At 38.5% G+C, this 19,403-nt stretch overlaps 3 protein-coding genes across 7 annotated transcripts; 1 reads left to right on the top strand and 2 right to left on the bottom strand.

Annotated features, from left to right (window-relative positions):
- Positions 1-913: 913 nt before the first annotated feature.
- LOC109853549 lies at positions 914-4,996 on the bottom strand. Its single transcript, XM_020425774.1, has 2 exons — positions 4,813-4,996; positions 914-2,787 (listed from the first exon to the last, which is right to left on the bottom strand). The coding sequence occupies exons 1-2, from the start codon at positions 4,933-4,935 to the stop codon at positions 1,285-1,287; spliced, it is 1,626 nt and encodes a 541-aa protein (XP_020281363.1). The 5' UTR covers positions 4,936-4,996; the 3' UTR covers positions 914-1,284.
- A 570-nt stretch (positions 4,997-5,566) lies between these two features.
- On the top strand, positions 5,567-7,076 carry LOC109853512 (pre-mRNA-splicing factor Syf2). 2 transcript variants are annotated; one of them, XM_020425722.1, is made up of 5 exons: positions 5,567-5,656; positions 5,878-5,973; positions 6,093-6,233; positions 6,306-6,601; positions 6,680-7,076. In XM_020425722.1, the coding sequence occupies exons 2-5, from the start codon at positions 5,878-5,880 to the stop codon at positions 6,843-6,845; spliced, it is 699 nt and encodes a 232-aa protein (XP_020281311.1). In that variant the 5' UTR covers positions 5,567-5,656; the 3' UTR covers positions 6,846-7,076. The 2 variants fall into 2 exon arrangements, with proteins under 2 accessions (XP_020281311.1, XP_020281310.1); XM_020425721.1 differs by lacking the exon at positions 5,567-5,656 and having other exon boundaries at positions 5,678-5,973.
- Positions 7,077-7,177: 101 nt separating this feature from the next.
- LOC109853511 (TGF-beta-activated kinase 1 and MAP3K7-binding protein 2) lies at positions 7,178-18,293 on the bottom strand. Of its 4 annotated transcripts, none has more exons than XM_020425717.1 (10): positions 17,838-18,293; positions 12,101-12,239; positions 11,019-11,502; positions 9,997-10,365; positions 9,503-9,712; positions 8,682-8,830; positions 8,512-8,605; positions 8,141-8,407; positions 7,417-7,473; positions 7,178-7,334 (listed from the first exon to the last, which is right to left on the bottom strand). In XM_020425717.1, exons 2-10 carry the CDS (start codon positions 12,206-12,208, stop codon positions 7,288-7,290), a joined length of 1,785 nt encoding a protein of 594 aa, XP_020281306.1. In that variant the 5' UTR covers positions 12,209-12,239; positions 17,838-18,293; the 3' UTR covers positions 7,178-7,287. The 4 variants fall into 4 exon arrangements, 3 of the variants coding, with proteins under 3 accessions (XP_020281306.1, XP_020281308.1, XP_020281309.1); XM_020425719.1 differs by having other exon boundaries at positions 7,178-7,318; XM_020425720.1 differs by having other exon boundaries at positions 7,178-7,312.
- Between the last annotated feature and the right edge of the window lie 1,110 nt (positions 18,294-19,403).

Below are 19,403 nucleotides of genomic sequence, written 5' to 3'. Positions count from 1 at the left end.
CCAAGATTTCGACAGTCTAAAATATAAAAAGTACAGTATTAGTTAATTTATATATTTAACAATGTAACAATTGTGTGTCGAAAATAGAGAATGTACTTATTTGTAACAAATTTATATGTTTATTAAATTATATTTGCTAATTAATAAACTTTAATGTTAAACAATTATAAAGAAATATATATATTTCATGTGTTTCTGAACTTTTTAAACAACGTACTATAATTTCTTTAAATATACAGAGAATAGAGCAATCAACATATATTCAACATATATTCCTTATTATACTAGTATATAAAATTCTGAAGTAAAGCGTAAAAGGAGTAATTTTCAATTATTTTGTTGTTTTACTTGCGTTTTCTCAAAATAATCAGTCGTTATTTTCATACACATATCACATAGTCTTATCATTCAAATATTGACACGTATGTGTGTATCTCTTCATCGTTTATAAAATAGATTTGTCTATCTATATTCATATATTTTTTCTTTTGAACCTCGCAATATCAAAGGAGAGTATTTCGTGCCTAGCAAAAACAATTGACAAGATTTGTCCGCAAGCCAGAAATTTCTCTCGTTAGTAATAAGTGATCGGTAATGGCTTGATATCACGAAGGTTTTTAAAGGCGACTTGTGAATTTCTACATAAAATCTGAAACACATTGCAACAATTTGCAACAATTATCAAAGTTTAGCGCACATTAAATGCGTTACTAAACAAGATGTTGTTATTATGCCGTTAACAATATAATAATGAAGATAATAACGATGCGATATCATACACAAACGATGTACAGTATGTACATAAACCCGTTTTAACCATGCATTCATTAATTTTCATAAAATTCACATTTTGCCATCTGTAAAAAAAAAAAAAAAAAAAAAAGATTAATTATTAATTCAATATATGTTGCGCGAGAAAACTAAAATAAAATTTGATTAAATTTTTTACAGATAGGCACATATAAACATCTATTATTTTCTTATCTTCGAAATATTCCGAACTGCATTTTTTTAACCTTGAGAGTAAGATATCTGATGATCAGAAATTACCGATGCAATCCGCTGACACAAATATATATGCCTATTTTTGCAATAATAAAAATTTAAGTAAAGAATTTAACTTATGTTGCATTGCAAGAAACACGTTCTAACATTTCAAATGGTCTTTGAACATATTGTACGTAGTCGAAATATTTCACAGAGGCTGTCTTAATCCCGTAGATATCTTATAGACAATGATTCGTAAATCTTTCTGTAGCAAGAAAATTCTCGATCGTGATCTCACTAGTAGTAGCATGCGTGCAGATTGAACACTTCTTTATTCAAGAAGGTGACGTTGCACTTCTCGCAGTAGTGTTTGATACTCTCGGCCAGCTTCAGCATCGCCGACTCTCGTATCTTCTTCACATCGTTGTTAACCACATCCATCAGTCTCTTCGTTTGCAGCTTCTTCTCCGACCACTCCGCATAATTGTTTCCCCTTACTTTACCGTTTCGCAAGTGGGTATTTTGACTCCTCAGACTCTTCGGCGTACAGTTTGCTGCAGGAAACCGATTATTTTTCTTCTTCGTTTTTGTTAGATTATTGTTGACGATGTTGGACAGCGTTTTCTGTTCGACCAGTTTGAGATAATCCATTACTGCATTTCGTAGATTGTTACTGAGTTTGATCCGCGGAGTTAAAGGAGTGATATCTCGGTATTTATTCCGTGATGACGATGTCGCTACCTTAAACGTTTCGCTCGAAGACACGGTACCTTCCAAATCCGGACTTTCTTGTTTTATCGTAACTTTCATTGCATTAGATATGTTCTCGTTCTTCAATTGTAATTTCGATTCCGTATCGTCAACTTTGCGCCTTTTGACGCGATCAAATCTCGACTCTTTATAATCCACAACGTTTCTTCTCGGTCGTAAGTTGCGCTTTTCGTATTCGTTCATTGGTTCTACCTTAATATGTCGCATTGGTTCGTAGTCCGATGTAATCGTTTTTTTTGGCTTGAGTGTGTTTGGCTTTGCCGTTACCGACGATCTCGACTTATCGCTCACGCTTTTCTTCTTACTTGACAAGAAGTTCAGATTTTTTCGGGGTCTCAAATTTCGTACTGTTGTGCTCGTGGAAGCTGTCTGGTTTTCAGAAACTGCTTTGTTAAACCTGCTACGAGAACAGTTTCGCGTTTCAAAGGACGAGACATTATTCTTGGTGTTTGTAGTAACCGTCAAGCGGTCTTGCACGTTCTCGTCAATGCGCGACTGGTGACTTCGTGGGCAATCTAAGAACTCCGCTTTCCTTTTTATCGGCCTTCTTATTCTGGCAGCACTCGATTCCTGCGAAACAAAACTCTTTTTCCGTAAGTCGTCCGTCATTCTTCCTTGTTTAGATTCTTCATAATCCCGCCGGAGTTGCGCTGCGGTTCTCTGAGATTTGCTTTGGTCCTTCTTATCACAGCAACATTGGCAGCGCGGGAATGCCGTATACGTCAGTGTGTGTCCATTGTGAATGTTGCCGGCCGGAAACGCCATCGAGTTGATGTACTCGATGTTCTCCACCAAAGGTTCGAGCTCGTATACGTCGTAGTCAAGCGGTTCCGTCTTGATCTTCATGTTTTCGATGTGCACCATCGGCACGCCAACTTTTTCCTTGTCGCGATCCTTACGCATCCACGAAAGTTGACTCTTGAGTGCCGCATCCGTCTTCAGACAGTCTATATAAAACTTATGGAACTCCTCCAACTTGTAGCTACATCGATGACACATCTGCTTCGGCAGTAAGTCCATTTCGTGCACCTGAAGGACCCAGTTGAATATATAAAATAAGAACATTCTTTATGATATGTGAATTCTTGGAGAATCAATCAGAGAATGCGATGCCACATTTGTGTTGTAGCTGTGATGTGAGTTTTATGAAAATTTGATTTTGTAAGTTTGAGAAATTTCAAAGTCCATGGTCTAAGTAAATTCAGATTATTTATCTCAACATCTTTATTTTTTTAAATTGTTTTACTATATGAAACTTACAAAAGATTAAATTATTATTCAACTATGTGATGTTAGTTGTTAGGCAGATATTACTTTTGAAACAAATTCTAACTACTTCTAAAATTCGGAAAAAGAAACGGCATAATCGAGTGAGCGTGTTGTCGTTGGAAATGGATGTGCGTTTATGTGTGAATGTGATGATGCAGGAACGGAAACTTCCGTTCATTAACATTGTAACATTGACAGTTTCATAATTAGATGCTAACTACTTGCAAAACGGAGCCTCAAAACATTACATAATTCAAGAAAGATTCTCGATATAAATTTACCTTTTTATACTATATTTTATACTATATTTCATTACAATTTAATTCTTGGAAACAAATTTTATTTTACTTTATTCCATAATACAGTTAAATTTTTTCTTATCAAATATGCGTAATCAAACAAGTGTTGACAAAGTCTGGCAATTATGTGTTGTGCAAAATTCTAAGTAGAAATTGACCTTTAATCGCAACTTTGATACGTTAATCTTTTTTTCTTGCAATATACGTAAAATCTAGAACGAAATGTCAAATCATCTGACAAACTCAAAGATATCTTTATCTCGAAAACGTCTCGATGAGCCACTTTTGAAAACAATGTTATCTACGACATTGAAAGAGAATAAAAACGATTTTGAAAAATTTTCTGGATTTGAACTATATTTTCAAGAGACTAAAAACTTATATATTTAATATTGTTTAAAACATCACTTTTGTAAAATACACTTCTAAAAAGACGTAAAACTTTTTCTTTTCTTTAACTAGCATAATTTTACTTAACATAAAGAATAAAGTATATTTTCCTATTCTGAAAAATTTACTCTTTTAATACTCCCTTATGTTTTTATATTTTCTAATATCAAAAGAGGTTAAAATATATAAAAATAATATGAAGTTTTTAAGACAGAATAGAAAAAACACTAAGAATTAAAAAATGCAAGTAAATGCAGTTAGAATTTTCGAAAAACCACTACACTCAATGCTACGAAGACGTGTAGTGCAAAACGTCCTATGCTCACCGCTCACTCCAGAGATTAAGCGCAAAAGATAATCGATGAAATCATTCTAAGTCTCTTTCGAATTACGCGATACATAGTAATAAGCTATTGATGTTTTGCTCTTTGTGCGCGTTGCGCGCCAATGCGACATTAACCTCACTTTTGCAAATCGATAATTTGCCAGTCGTAAATTCTTTTTCAAAAAAAAAAAAAAAAATCACTATTTCGCGCCACATCTTTGTCGCAAGGACTACGATGAGACGTACCCCGTTTGTACGAGAAAGCACGCAGCGTCTCTCGCCGAAATTCGTGTGGCTTCGTTCTACAAATCGACCAAGTTAGTAAATGAAAAAACTTGTAATCCTTCTCGCCATTGTATATGCGCATATTAAGGTATACATTTCCTAATAGAAAACGATGTTTGGGAATCAAAGGATAGAACATAAACAAAAAGTAGAATTCGAAAGAAAGCACGGATAATAAATGGTCCGAACTGTGTTACGCTGCAAGTTGATCAGAAGGGTGAACCTAACAAGTGATTGCGCCGTTGTGCAAGGGCGACGAAGATACATGCACATAGGCACATCAGCAGGTACACGAGTCACGCGTACCCCTAAAGGGAGAATCACGAAAGTGAAGAATAGAAAAGAGACAGGGAGGGGAAGAGAAGGTACTAAGAGGAGGTGCCAAGGTACGAGCGAATGTTCGAACGGAACCAAGCAGCAATTCAGAGAGAGAGAGAGAGGAGAGAGGAGAGACGCAAGCACACACAGAGAGGCGGTGCAACATACCATGATGGGCAGCACGGCGTTGATTTTCCTGACATGGTTCTCTTTCTTGTCAAAGATATTGATGGAAATACCAGACTGCTGGCCGCAGAGGCGGCACACGCGGCTCGATTCGAGGGTCTCCATTGCCGCGCTTTACTTCGGCCACCTCACGCACGCCGTTCGCTCTCACTTCGCGCGTCGCCAAGCTCAGCCCTCTCGCACGACGTGACGTCGCACGCGCGCGCGCGCGCCTTTCGGCCGTTCGCTCCTCTTGCTCGCACGGCTTTATCCAGCTGATCTCGTTCCGTCCCCCGCAGTGCACTATCCTCCACATGTATACCGCGTTACACTCGTATACGTCCGCACCCTACTCATATGAATCCCAAAACACCTGCAGAAAGTAGAATAAAGTAGAGCAGAGTAAAGAGAGAGAGAGAGAGAGAAAATGAAGAGAGAGGAAAGAGGATATGGAGGGAGAGAATGAAGTGAGGTGAAAGGGAGAAGGGGAAATAGTCGCTACCGTGCGCAACAAATCGCATCTCACTTCACGATCTTGTGAGTGAGGGGTAAACTGACAATACAAAGTTATGTATATGTGGTTGATCAGCGCTTGGATCACACACACAACTTGTACCTACAAAGTGAACGTTTTGTAAACATCGACGAATGGAGATTCACCGAAGGCCGAAAGATGTAACCACTGCAACCGGAGCGATCTGTATCAAAAATGCCAGTAATTGTGATCACGTCGATAATGTGATGAAGATCGCATTCAATAAGCTTAAACGGTAAAAAAATAGTGATCGATTAAGAAGTTGACTTTATCAACAGATGGCAGATAAAACAATATTTTTATCGACAATATGTACGTATATATACATGTGTGTGTGTATACAATTATGTGCATCAAATTTGTCAGTACAGAACTTTTGCTATATATGTAGTTTTGCATAGCTATAGATGGCGTTTTTGGAATGTGTACTTCTACCATTTTGTTTGCTCTTTAGTGCGTGATAAATAAATAATGTAAAGAGTGTACGGTAGAGTGTGATCGTAAGTTTATTGAAAAAACATATTTTATTCAAGATGGATGACGCTGCATCGAGCACGTCGTCTGCGCAATCCATCAAGACAAAATATGAAGAAAGAATGAAACGACTCAGAGATCTTCATGTTAAAAGAGTAAGGTTTTGCAACTAACCTAAGTTAACTTGTGAGAAACATTTTTTTGTAAAATTTTATAATCTTATTGTTTCGAAATTTGAGCAATCAAAAACACATTCTATATTACATTCTCACAGAATGAAGCCAGAATGCAAAATCACAAGGAAGTCGTGGAGGAGGATAAAAGGAATAAATTGCCTTCCAATTGGGAATCTCGCAAGAGACAGGCTGAGTGGATAATGCAGGATGAAGCTGCTAGAAAAGAAGCAGAAGCTAAGGTATAAAGATTCATTACACTTTGTAATTTAAATACACTAAATTATTTGTTATTTAACTTGTGTTTTGTTCAGGGTGAAGATTATGATCGGAAGAAGTTACTGAATATTGACGCCACAGAAGCGGAAAAAATAGCCAGGAAAAAGAAAAGCAAACAAAATCCAGATCCGGGTTTTTCTGATTACGAACAAGCAGCGATACGTTCATACAACCGTTTAGTGAAAAACATTAAACCAAATATGGAATCGTACGAGGAAGCAAAACAGAAATTAGGACCTGCCTTTTACGGAGATCGAAACACAATACTTCACGGCTTGCATGAAGACAAAAAGGATGCAATAGACAAAATGGTTACAGATCTGGAGAAACAGTAAGTTATGTTAAAACTTGTGACACAATACTGTGCTGATTTTCAATGATTCACAATGTACTTACCTTCTGTCCACAGAGTTGTAAAGAGGGAGAAGTACAGTAGACGCAGAATGCATAATGACGACGCCGACATCGACTACATTAATGAGCGTAATGCTAGGTTTAATCAGAAATTGGAGAGATTCTACGGCGAATACACTCGTGAGACAAAGCTCAACTTGGAAAGAGGTACAGCTATATAATGAGAGTGTCGCTGTAATTATTACAACACTTTTGTATTATACTAATTTTTATACAAGTAAATTTGAAGTTTTTGTAGTAGTTAATCAAATATATCTTTCACGAAACTATTATCAATTATGTATCTATTGTTGTTGTATGTGAAACTAAATGTCGAAATTTCGTCGAAAAAAGATCAATCGCGCTAGAAAATCTGATTAGACACGGTATTTGCTAAAAAAAAAAAAAAAAAACAGGCTTCGCAGCGACTTAGTTTTAACAACTCTAATTAAGTGCATACACCAATCGCAAATAAAAAAGTAGATTGTTACATTAATGTGTTTCATTACAGTTGCCTATAATTTCTACAACACAATCTTTCTTTATTTAATTTAAATTTTGTGTATGTGTGTGTGTGTGTGTGTGTGCGTGCGTACAGTTCTCTTAAAAAATTTCTAGTTCAGTTCACGTCATACAACCCAACTGTGTACTGTATCTGAAAAAATAATGTGCTTTCATAATCAACAACAAAATATCAAGAAATTTCTTGATCTGTATAATAATCTCATGTAAATAAACATAAAGTATACTCACGTCTTGGCGAAAAATTATGATGATGCGTTACTCGTATATGTATATCTTGTGTTTCACCTACAAACAAAAAGAATCAAATGCAGGATATTGTTGAAAAATTAAGTAAATTATTTAAAAATTAAAACTATAATTCTATTAAAACATAAAATATTTGTCTTTTCTTACCTTTGATTACAACTTTTATGAAATAAGCGTTATCAAAAATTTTAACGAGCATAGTAACGTACATATATGAACAGAACTATAACACATAAACAGAACATTAATGTGTTATGCAATATATTAAAATCAACAACTGCACACGCATTTTCAACAAGTGTGAAAACAAAACTTTCCAAGCTCTGTTTTCGGTTACACTAACAATACGATTATAATAATAATTAAGTACATTATTTTCTGTAACAGTTTAACACTCTCACACACTCGGTTAAGTTTCTTAGCAGTATAAGGTAGAACAAAATATCGTATTCATTGTTCGCATCAAAGTGACGTCAACTGTCCGATTGATTAAAATTCACAAATCGTTGAGTTGTAATTGTTTCCCGGGATATCACAAGTCAGTTACAGCATGCAATCAGGCACAAGCAGTTATATTCCAGATGACTGGAAAAAAGTCCACGCTGCATTCATGACGAGAGAAGATTCGACACACAATTCAACATCGGTGCCGCCGCCGTTGTCGAAGACGAAGACGACGGTATCGGTGCTGACGATCCGGTTGTACCTGTGCCACCAGAATTCAACAGTCTCGGCATGTCACATTCTTCGCACTTGTTCATCAACGGATGATTGTCAAAAGTGCACATGGTACAGACCCACGACGGCCCGTCTCGCTCCTCCTGGTTGTTGTCGCTCGTTGTTGGCTGATCCGTTCGCCACGCTGGCGGCCGACTCGGCAAGGGTGGCGGTTGCGGATTCAGCGGTCTTGTCGACAACGACTGTTCGGTATAAATGCCTTGATAAAATTCCTCGTTGGTCTCGCCTAGTGGTACTAAAAGCACGACGGCTGCTTCAACGACTGGCTGCTAATACTTTATGACATCACAAGCGGAAAATAAATTACTTAAAAAACTAAAATATCTAGAAAAAAGATACCTGGTCGGTCCGACCATTGATCCACCTCAACGGCAAGCCTCTCGCACTCAACTTGCAGCATATATATTTCACTCTTCAGCTTTTTTCTTTGTTCCTGTAAAATTACGCAATGATGAAGATATACGTGTTAGGAGCAGGATATTGTGTTTCTTCGCGATTATAAAACGTACTTCAGGAGAATAAAGATTCTTTGGTCGAGAAAGCGCCTGCACTTCTTTCTTTATCGCTTCGAGTCGTCCCTTCTCGGCTTTTAACTCCCTGGCGAGTCTCTCCTTTCTAGCCAGTTGCTCCGCGACCAGCTTCCTTTGGTGCTCCGCCACTAAAAATTCCAACGACAATTTCAATCGACGTGCTGTGCATGAGAAAAAGCCAGGTCTCAGAAAAACCGCAAAGTTTACGGCTTTCTAATTCTATTCCGTTGCGAGTAATGCTCTTGAATGATGACATTGTCCGTCGATTCGTTAATTTTATCATATTATATGTATAGAGACGCCTTGCCTTGTGGTACGGGTTTTTTATCAATCAACATTAACATCGACCAGATATAAAGTGCTCTCACACATCGGCCGTTTCATCTCTGACAAGAAAAAAACGCTACGTTCTTCGCAAAGATTACATATTTACAATTTTATGTTTTATGGTCATGAAAAAAAGAGAAGCACGGTATGTATATTGTTTAATGTAACGGTGTTCAGGAAACGCGTCAATAAACGCGCCGTGGATTCTCGCGGTCAGAAAAACCGGATCAGGTGGTCCGCGTAGTTTGTAACCGCGACGGCGTGCGGCTATGTATAGCCCGAAGCGTGGGGTCAGGAATGCGTAAATATCGTTCTCGGCGTTGCACGCGTGGGCGTAGTACGTGCGACCGAGTGACTTCCAGGTAAATATACACGTGCGCGTGCAATTCTGCAACGTTATCAGGGTGGGACTTGTAAAAGTGCGCGTGCGCTCATAGCTCTCTCTTTCTCTTACATGTAACTCGACCATGTACCTTGGCTCAACGGCGATCGGTTCTGATCGGAAGCGGTCTGTTCGCCAACCGAGCTGGAGGGAGGCGTGTTGCTCTTAGCGAGACCGGAAGGCGTCGTCGGGAGACTGCACGTTGGGACGATGTTCGTTGTCGGCGGTACGGAAGGTGTCGTCGGTGCGCTCATCGTCGTCGTAGGTCTTGGCAATTGGCTCGGCGGTCCTGGTGGAAGTCCTGATGGAAAAAGACGCTATTTGAACACGCTCAGTCGTTAATTTTAGTAATAGATTCTCCGACGAAAATCTTAAAGTTGAAGTTAAAATTAGTCGAACAAACATTTATTTGAAGATATTTTAAAACTCTTCACAAAATATAGATCATAGTAATCTTTACGAAAATATTGAATAATTTTTGTACCGTCGCGCGCGCGCGCCTTATCTATAAATAAATAAATTTTCTTCTCTGCAATAAAATTTTTAAATTTAATCTCGATTTTTATTTTAAATCGAAAAACATACCAGGTGGCCGTTGCGGACTGGTTTGAGTTGGCAATAGGTTGGTCATCGGTGGTCTGATCCTTGCAGCTGCTATGCTACCGACGTTACCGGGCCCTATGCTGATCTGCAAACGGCTCTGGAAGCCGCGCGGATCCAAGGACGAGGTCGAATAAGTCAGACTCGATCCTTCCGACCTGATATCGATCGGCGGTTGCGGCTCGGACGACGGCGGTCTGAGAGTCAGACTTACCGAGGTGTAACTTCGCGTGTGATCGATCTGCGCTCCGGTGGGTTTTCCGATGGCTAACAGCGGTTCGGCATAATGAGGTCGTGGCACGACGACAAGGTCGCTTCGTTTACAGGCACCGATTGTTGGTACTGTTCGAAAATCTGTTGACGTTAACGCGCGTTACAGTTAAACATCAGTTATCTTAATTCTCTGCCAGTATAATTTTATACGTTTAATTGTGAAAGCGATGGTTAAAATCAAAAGAAGTCGACTGGTAATTTTTACTCTTCAACTAATAATCTATCTGTAGTAACTTCGGAATTGTATTCTCGAAGACGTGGTTTACCGAGGGTGCGATTAATGAAAATTATTATCTCTGCTATTTAGTCGCAGTAATAACAACCAAGTGTACGTCGCAACGTATATGGCTTTGTAAGAAGATATGCGTTGTATTGCCGAAACAAATTTACTCCCGCTGTATAATTCTTGATGTGTAGATACCCTATCTCCTTCTACGGCTATCATGAGACACAAATATTTTCATTACGCATCATGATCCCTTTTGACTCGATACCATCGTTATCTACTTTTCGAGTACATGCTGCTTCATCGTGTCGCATATTTAACGCCTCTAGTCTTATATTATTTACTTTGCGCAATTTTAAATCGCAAAAATTTAAATTTGTTTGGGAATCTTGTTTTGTTTTATATTATTATTATTGTTGTTATTTTCAACAATTTAAAATTTTTTCTCGGCGTTAAGTATGCAAGAGCGCAGCATTAAATTCGGGCGCACGTCTTCCGTCTTCCGTACCGCGATTGCCGGCGGGGCTGCAAGCGACGTTGACGTTGAGCTCGAAACCGGATGTCGCGTTGCTGCTGTTGCTGTTGCCGATGTAAGCGTCGTCGAAGAAAGCGCTTGACGTGCAGACAGCTGGCGCGGACGAAGGAGTAACGACGCCGCTCGCTGGGGTCGCGGCGACGGTAACGGCGGCGCGGGTGCAATTTATCGTTGGACAACGTCGCGTCATTCCAATGTCCAGCGACGCCGGTCGGTGAGGACGACTCGCCGCAGCGACATTGCTCGCGGCAGCAACGCGTTGGTTGCAAAGCAGCTGCGGCTGTTGGTTCATTGCGCAACAACGCTGCAACGCGTGCTGTTGCTCTCGTTGTTGATACGATGGTGGTGGTTGCTGCATCCCGATGCAAGGCGCAGGTGGCGGAAATGCGCCCGGCGACGGACGGGAGTCCTGAGTGGCCCGCAGGCTTCTCGCGCATATCTCCCGGTCGTGACTGTTCTGCAACGCACATGTACCTGGATCAACAGCCGTCGTTTTTTTTCCGACGCTGATTTTTCCGGAGATGCTCGAGATTTCCGCGTTTCTTTCGTAGAGAAATGCGCTCGCTTGTATAAATTACTCGCCGTGCGATTTCTCCTATCCGTCAATATTGTTACACATCGGAAAAACAATTCATATACATAATGTGTGTTCCAGAACCATCGGATAATTACATCTCTTTTAAAATTTTTATTGACATTGAAAATTCTGGTACAAAATAAGTTCTGAATTTTCATTTTTTTTTTTTTCGACATTTCTATATCCGGAGGTTCCAGAACAGGCTACAACTATACTTAAACAACAGGTACACACAGGTTCCACGCTCGTGCAATATTGGTATGGGTTCAGCGATGCATGACAATAGGCGAGGAGAGAAGACTGTCAATTTAAACTCGTATCATGACAGAATTAGGTTAATCGTTATTGCGGCAATTGCAGGCAGACGACGACTAGTTAGTCTAACGAGTCTCTAGAGAGTTTTGGATCGTGTCTTCGTAGAGATTTAATGAGAGGGCGGGAAACACACTCCTGAGACGGACAAAGGCCACCTGTATACCTGGGCGATGCACTGGGAGACGACGTGATCAGGGAGCGCGGGGAACTGCTGCTTCAGCTCGTGGAACAGCTGCATGATAGTGATGTTAGAGCAGTGACACTCCCCCATCGTGGGGCCCCATCCTCCTGGCAGGGCCTACCTGCGAGTGCCACATAGATTTATCGTTTACACAATTCGTGGTCTGTCCAACCGGAAAGAATATACGCGAAAGAATGACCGCTAATCTCTTCTGCCGGTACCCCTTTAATTCACGCTACGACAGACATGTCCGTTTCAAATCGTTTCTCGTAAAATGATCACATACGAAAAGTCGCGATAACGCGATATAACAAAAAGATGACCGAGAGGAATTAAAAGCGCGTTTGAGTAATAACAAGCGCGCGCGATCCGGAAGCTTTTCCAAAAACTTGGATATTTTGTAATTCATTGGATAAAGCGAGTTGGGTCACATCCAGATCAAACGACGTTCTTCGTCGGACGCGAAGCGAGATCTCGAACGATGGCGACTCGTTGCGCAAGTGGAAAGTAGATGAGAGTGCAAAAATGCGCAATGAACTTCCAATGACTTCGATGACACGTATAACACAATGACAGGGAGAGAAACAGAATGAAAAGAAGAGAGAAATCGTGGAACCTGGCAACCAAGAAACGCGCAAAACTTGTACGCACGTACGATCGCACACCTACATATACCTATATTATTTTTCTCTATCTCGCGTTAAAGTTCGGCAGATGTAATGCATTGCTCTCGCAACTTGAATCTTTCCTCTCTCCTTCCAGGTCAAGCGGGAAAGAGACAAGGGAATGGTACATTTTATTGTATATTTATTAAAAACCTCGACCTATTTTTTTTTCAAGAAGATAACAGCTAAAGTAAGTTTAGTTTCTTAATTCGTTTCTTAATTTCTACACAGTGATCGACGAAAAGTCCTTGTCTTTCAAAAGAAGAAGTCTTTCATTTCTCATGCATTGCATGCAAGCATTTACATTGCTGTCAAATTCAAAATTTAATCTAATCGTTGGTCTTAAAAAATATAGATATATGTAATAAATCTCGAAGTGAGATTTTAATTATATAAATAAAACAATGTCGTGTTTATTTGTGATATACTTTGTTATTGAATTCTTTTTACCTTCTGCAAAGAATTAAACTAAAACACAGCAAATTGAAGAAAACTCTAAATGTGTGTGCTTACGCACGAGAATGAATCATCAGGACTTTTCTCATCAAAAATTGCCAAAATCTACCCACGCGCGGATCGATCACTTCGAGACACCCGTTACATTGCGGAATTGGCAGTAAGAAAGGCGGTGGACACCTGTGCAGCGTGCCACGTAAGAATGCCACATAATTAGCCGGCACTGAAGAACATTGCCACGCGCTCGTTCCCGCCAATATGTGACGAAATTTCGCGGATAATTTAATTTACAAGAAAAGCTGTTTTTTTCGAAATACTCATACGAGATACTCACAATTTTCTATAATGATCAATCATTATATATAATTATTTTTTTATTATTTTTCTATTTTGTATCAAAAATATTATAGAAAAAGAATGAGTATCCAATGAGACTATAATAAGTAATCTTTCTAATTAGAAAAAAGTACACTACACATAAATATTGAAAAAGTACGCTACACATAAATATTGAATTACAACATATAATAAGAAATGTTTAAAAACACTTATTTTTTATTTGTAAAGTATATATACAAAATATTAAAAACAAAATTTAAAATACAATATTTCTCAAATAATCAAATATTGCTCATAATGTTGTTCTTAAGTAATCAAATATTGCTCATAATGTTAATGATGACAAAATAATATAGTTAAAATAAGATTTGATTTAAAAAAAAATAAAAAAATAAAAAAAACAACTATTTTTCTCCATAAATTACCGTCGACTTCCATTTTGATTTAATCCAAAATGTGCTTTCAGACTAATGATGCATTTAACTGCCCTCGCAAGTTCGCAATTGGCAAACGGGTGCGCGCGATGCCAATTCGATCGGAAAAGACTTCGGAGAGGTGAAAAAGTTTCGGCCGCGTGGAATTCGCACTTGGCGCGCGGCCACGCGTGGAATAAAGTGCTAGTGGGAATTAATAATCTTTCCGCCGCTTCCTTTTCTTCCGTCTTCTGTCTGCACCTGGCAAAACGGCGGGTCAGGTGAGTGAAGCATCAATCAGAGGAGAAAAGTGTTTATTGGCACGCAGCGTACTTCGCTTCGTGCACAACCGTATAGACTACTACTTCGTTTCCCTCTTTTCAGAGCTATTTTTAAGAAATTGTACTTTTTTTCACTTCTCTGAAGTAACGAAAAAAAGGTTCGTATTAAAAATAGATTCAAATACAATATAGAATTAATCAAGAGAACTGATGCAATATTAAATAACACCATTCCGTCTTGCCTTTTTGATTAGATTTTTTTTTTCATAACTTACGTTTCTCACATCTCTCGCTTCTGATCATTTATCATTACTGTAGATTTCGCTTGCGCTTATGCTTCCTCGTAACGATCTTTGGCAAGTTATTCATTTTCCTCTTCGAATTTTCGAAAACAAGTCTATACGCATAAATAAGTAAAATGCAAATAAATACAAGTAGGCAGACTCGAAGATGGTGGCCGGGTGAATTCGTTCCGGCCCTGGTCGCGAAACTCGCGCACAACCAACCGGATAAACCAATTCAACTTGTGCCAAAGACACTTTTTCAGTGGCGTAGAGCGAAGTGTCTACTTGTGTTCTACTTGTCTTGATGAATATTGAATTGATTGAAATAAAATTTAAAAAAAAAAAAAAAAAAAAAAAAAAGAAGAAGAAAATTATATTTCAAGGGAAAGAACACGAAAATATTATCCTTTTGGTTCCTTATCGATACAAAAAAAAAAAAAAAGAAGTTGAAAGTTCGGGAGGACGCCTCTGTAACGATTTTAGTAGAGAGAACGAAAACGCCGTACGTGTCGGGACAAGCAAAAAAGGAAAAGCGGAATTCCAGGCTGCCGAGAAGATATTTGTGTCATGAAATACTCAAGAGACACACATATGCGAACGCCGCGGCTGTTTTCGTCTGGCCCCGTGTAGAAACACGAGGAAAAGCGGTGGATTCCGCCCGGTATTTCCACGCATCTCACCCTTCTCTTTTATCTTTTACACGCGGCATTATTCTTACGCGCCGTGGAAAATCCACCGCTTTTCTCGTCAAGACGAGACAAGATAATCTCACACACGAGAGAAGAATGTTAGTAAGAATTGTTTTTATCCAATTTTGTATATTGTTTCACGCGAAAAAAAGTAAGAGAGATTTTTCCAGCGATTTCCTACGATCACTTTTTATTGGCATGAATTTCACGATGAGATTTCAGTGTTCCTTTAATTATAGAGCGTAAGGTTTCCAACACCTGTTGCTTCGATTCTCTTGATAATTAATTATAAACTCTTTCATTTAGTACATTAATGATAAATGGTAATTAGAATTGTTGAGTCGGTTATAATAAAAAACATTTATATTTTACTCTAAAAACGTGTCTTCAAAAAAAATGTTTCTATATAAAAAAATACGCAAAAGTTGATACAGGCGATCGGTGTGCGAATGTTTTTCGTAAACACTTCTCTCTTCTTCAACGTATCTCGACTCGTCTCGTAAAAGTCTAATGCGACAACAAGTAATCCGTGTCGCAGAGAGTTTAACGTACGTCGGGGGCGTCAAGTCGGTCGGCTACCAGACGAAAATAAGGAACCAAGAATAATAATTGACGATGGACGCACCGTTAACGTTAAGCAGAGCCGCATACGATAAGTCGCGGCCGTGCGGCTAAAATAAACGCCACCTATACTGAAAATAAAATATCACACTTTTTCTCTCCGGCGAAAGAAATCTGCAAAACTACGCGTAAAGCGTCCACATACGGGTTTTAAAAAAATACGGTGTAACACGGTTATTTAAATCGCATCGTATTTCAAAATCGATTTTTTTAATTTTTAAGTATAGGAGTTTTCTTTCGATCAATCAAAATTTGGTTTAATGTCAGGGGAACTCAAGATTTTTGTGAAATGTGTTAAAAATTTTGCATGTTTATGTAAATGATTTGATTAGATCAAAGTGCGGTAACACGACAAGCGTACGACAGTTAAGTTGATTGAAAATGGCTTTCTGATAACTTAATCTGCGAATTTATAGAAACTGTGAATATTAGAGAAATTACTTAGTAGATTATATAAAAGGCAGCTCGAATGTAACTTAAATGCGCAACTAGTTCCTCGAAAATTACATATTTTTCTTTTACTATTTTATATTATTAATATTAATATGGTTTTAGAAAACATCATTGAATATAAAAATTCCAGCTTTAATAGAAATTCTTATTCATCATGTGCTGAATATTTCGGCGGTATTCTTACGCCAATGTTTATACTGCGTGTTGAAAAATTCTCTCACATGCGAGTTCTTTATCTTCAATTGAATCTATCTAGTATATAAATTTCGACGGCGACGTGTCAATCAGCGCTCTTGAGGATATCTCAATTGTAGAAAACAAGCACCTGATCTCGCTAGCTATATAAACGTTGCTCTCTCTCTCTCTCTCTAATATGTATTCCAATGTTAAATAAATTTTAAATAAACGCAACAAGAGATAGAGAGAGAAACGCAACGTTTGGCTGCGAGCTTCTGATAAGCACGCGATACATTTGTTTTACGGCAGAATTATATTAAATTTATGCAGCGATACAAATTACATTGTTGCACAAGTAAATATATCTATTTCTCTTCCTCTCTCTTTCACGAAAAAAGTAAATAAATAAATTTACAACTACATGATGACATCTCTCATCTGTATACAGCAGGATAAATTGAGGAATAAATATTCCATCTATTATATTGTTATTGCTTAAACAATTTTATATTAATCTTACTATTTTCTAGTATAAAAAAGAAAAAACAAAAATAGTAAACCTATATAAGTGCATAATCAATAGAAGGATGTGCTGCATTGAAAGAAATCCACTTGTTTATGCTTGTTTCGTAACAGGTTATGTTTTTATAACACGCGTATACCTGATGCACACGTGATGGTTGAATTGGTAAATCGAATAAATGAGATGATAAATTATTATATCACGTTATCTTTAGTACATCACGCAAGATCGGCACATGACGCCAACTACAAATTCTAAAATTTTTTTGCGAGTTAACGAATATTAAAAGATAATTCTATTTGTTCGGTGTAGTCGCTCCTTTTGTACACAAGTGCGCTACAATCTGCGCTCTCTAGATTCTCGTAATATAACAGGCATAATCTCTGCAACAAAACACTCGAAATCAAAAAGTGGAAAGGGAGCAACTCAAGGAAAATACAGAAATTGAAAACATAGACTCAATTGTGCGCCACACAATTGTTTCAAATTAGCGAGATTTAATATTTGATTTATACCGGCGCGAGAAAATATTAACGGAACCGAGTGTACGAAAGGAGCATTGTTGTTGCAACTTCTATCTATCCGGTGCATTCCATCGCAGGTATATTTTTGTGCCGCGTAGTGCCCATTGCCACGAGAAAAAATCCGCGCTCCACGCACTCGTTGACGCGGCGAGAAACGCGATTAGAACGACGCCGTCAACGTTATCGTTCGTCCGTGACATCACGTTAATCATCACACAATTGCTACAAACGATTGGTATCGAAGCGTCCGCTTTTAGGCTCAAAGTCGTCTAACAGCAAGCGATTTCAACTCACCGGACGGCAACCATCGGAAACGTCCGACGTGCGAGTTGCTGCGACGCTGTTGTACACTTTCTCCTTCTCTTCCGCCAACTTTTCGCCAACACTTCCACCTCGTCGGCGCGTTACAAGAGGAAGGCACCAAGAACACACATTCCAATTGTCGCTTGTCAAGAATTTATGTATCCGCGCGCAATTTGTCGTTTCTGCTACCCGGAACTCTTTCTCTCTCTTTGCTATCGCTTCAGCCTTTCACCTGTCACCGTACGCGACACGAGCAGTGTCCATCCGGTCCGATTGTCTTGCTCGGTTTATTTCTCTCTTGTTTCTTTTTTTCTTGCGCACTTTTTTTCTGTACGATCGGGCTATACCGAGAAACGACCAAGAAACAACGAATCATGCATAACCGTACAGCTACCTTCCGTCGAGACCACTGATCAGCTGTGTGCTGCGTACCGACCACCGCGCCGCTCGCCGCGACTTCCGTCCGGCGCGTCCCGTTTAGTTCGCGACAATCGCGAATCTGGCGCGACGAGCGGCGTTTACGCGCAGTGTAATAATATCACGCTGATTTTTAATAAAATTAATCACGTTCATCGGCAATATGTAGCTCGAACTCGAATATTCACGCGATCGCGTAGTCAAGATGGCTGCCGTGCGGACAAGTGCCATCCTATTTATGAATGAAAGACGCGTCATAATGGGTTCGTCGGCGAAGACACAAGATACGAAGGAGACAGGCCGCCGCGTGCTATTTCGGAGCATGTGCGAGACGACACCGATATTACAGTTCTCTTTTTCGCGCTTGGTGTCTGATTGTTTTTTCGACTTAACCTCGTTATCAAATCTTTTGCAAATATATACGTTGACAAACAAAATCAGAGAAAACCAATGCGTTTGATTTTCGATTAGTCTCTAAGCTTGCAGTTACATTTGATTTTAATTTTCTTAGTTTGTGCTAAACACAGATGAGAAATCTTGTCTTTCAAATACTCATTAACATGCACATGTATCACACGTAATGGCAAAAAATTCTTCTACTTTTATAACTTACATTGCACTACACATGCGAATCCAACAAAGTACTGAAATAATTTATAGTTTTGCTGGGATAAATAATATGGAATGCTCTTATTGTAAACTGATATATTGATTCCTACGAATATATAAACCAAAATTAATATAATAATATAATAGTAATAGTAATATTATTATAATAGAATTAATGCGGAATAAACAGTTGCTTATATGTAGATAATTGCTTGTTGATGTGATTTCTGGGAACTAGAGATTTGTTTTATCTGTTAGTGAAATAACTAGAATTACTTTTTTTCAAAACGCTGCTATTTTTTCAATGTTTTCAATATAAATTTGCCTTACATTTTTGAGACCATGTTTATAATACTTGTTCTCCGTTTTATCTAATTTGTAAATAAAAATAGATAAAAGTGGAATAACGCTAACAGTGGAATAACAAAATGTTTTGCATTATACTGCGGAATTCAAAAGATACGTACGCTTTCTGGATCATTCGTATCCACTCCTCTCATCTCAGAAACTACGACTAACTTTTTGTTTTTG

Source organism: Pseudomyrmex gracilis, unplaced genomic scaffold (assembly GCF_002006095.1).
Source record: "Pseudomyrmex gracilis isolate BER0280 unplaced genomic scaffold, ASM200609v1 scaffold_50, whole genome shotgun sequence".
Classification (NCBI taxonomy): domain Eukaryota; kingdom Metazoa; phylum Arthropoda; class Insecta; order Hymenoptera; family Formicidae; genus Pseudomyrmex; species Pseudomyrmex gracilis.
Note: the sequence above shows the minus strand (reverse complement) of the source record. Positions and strands in the feature narration are given on the sequence as shown.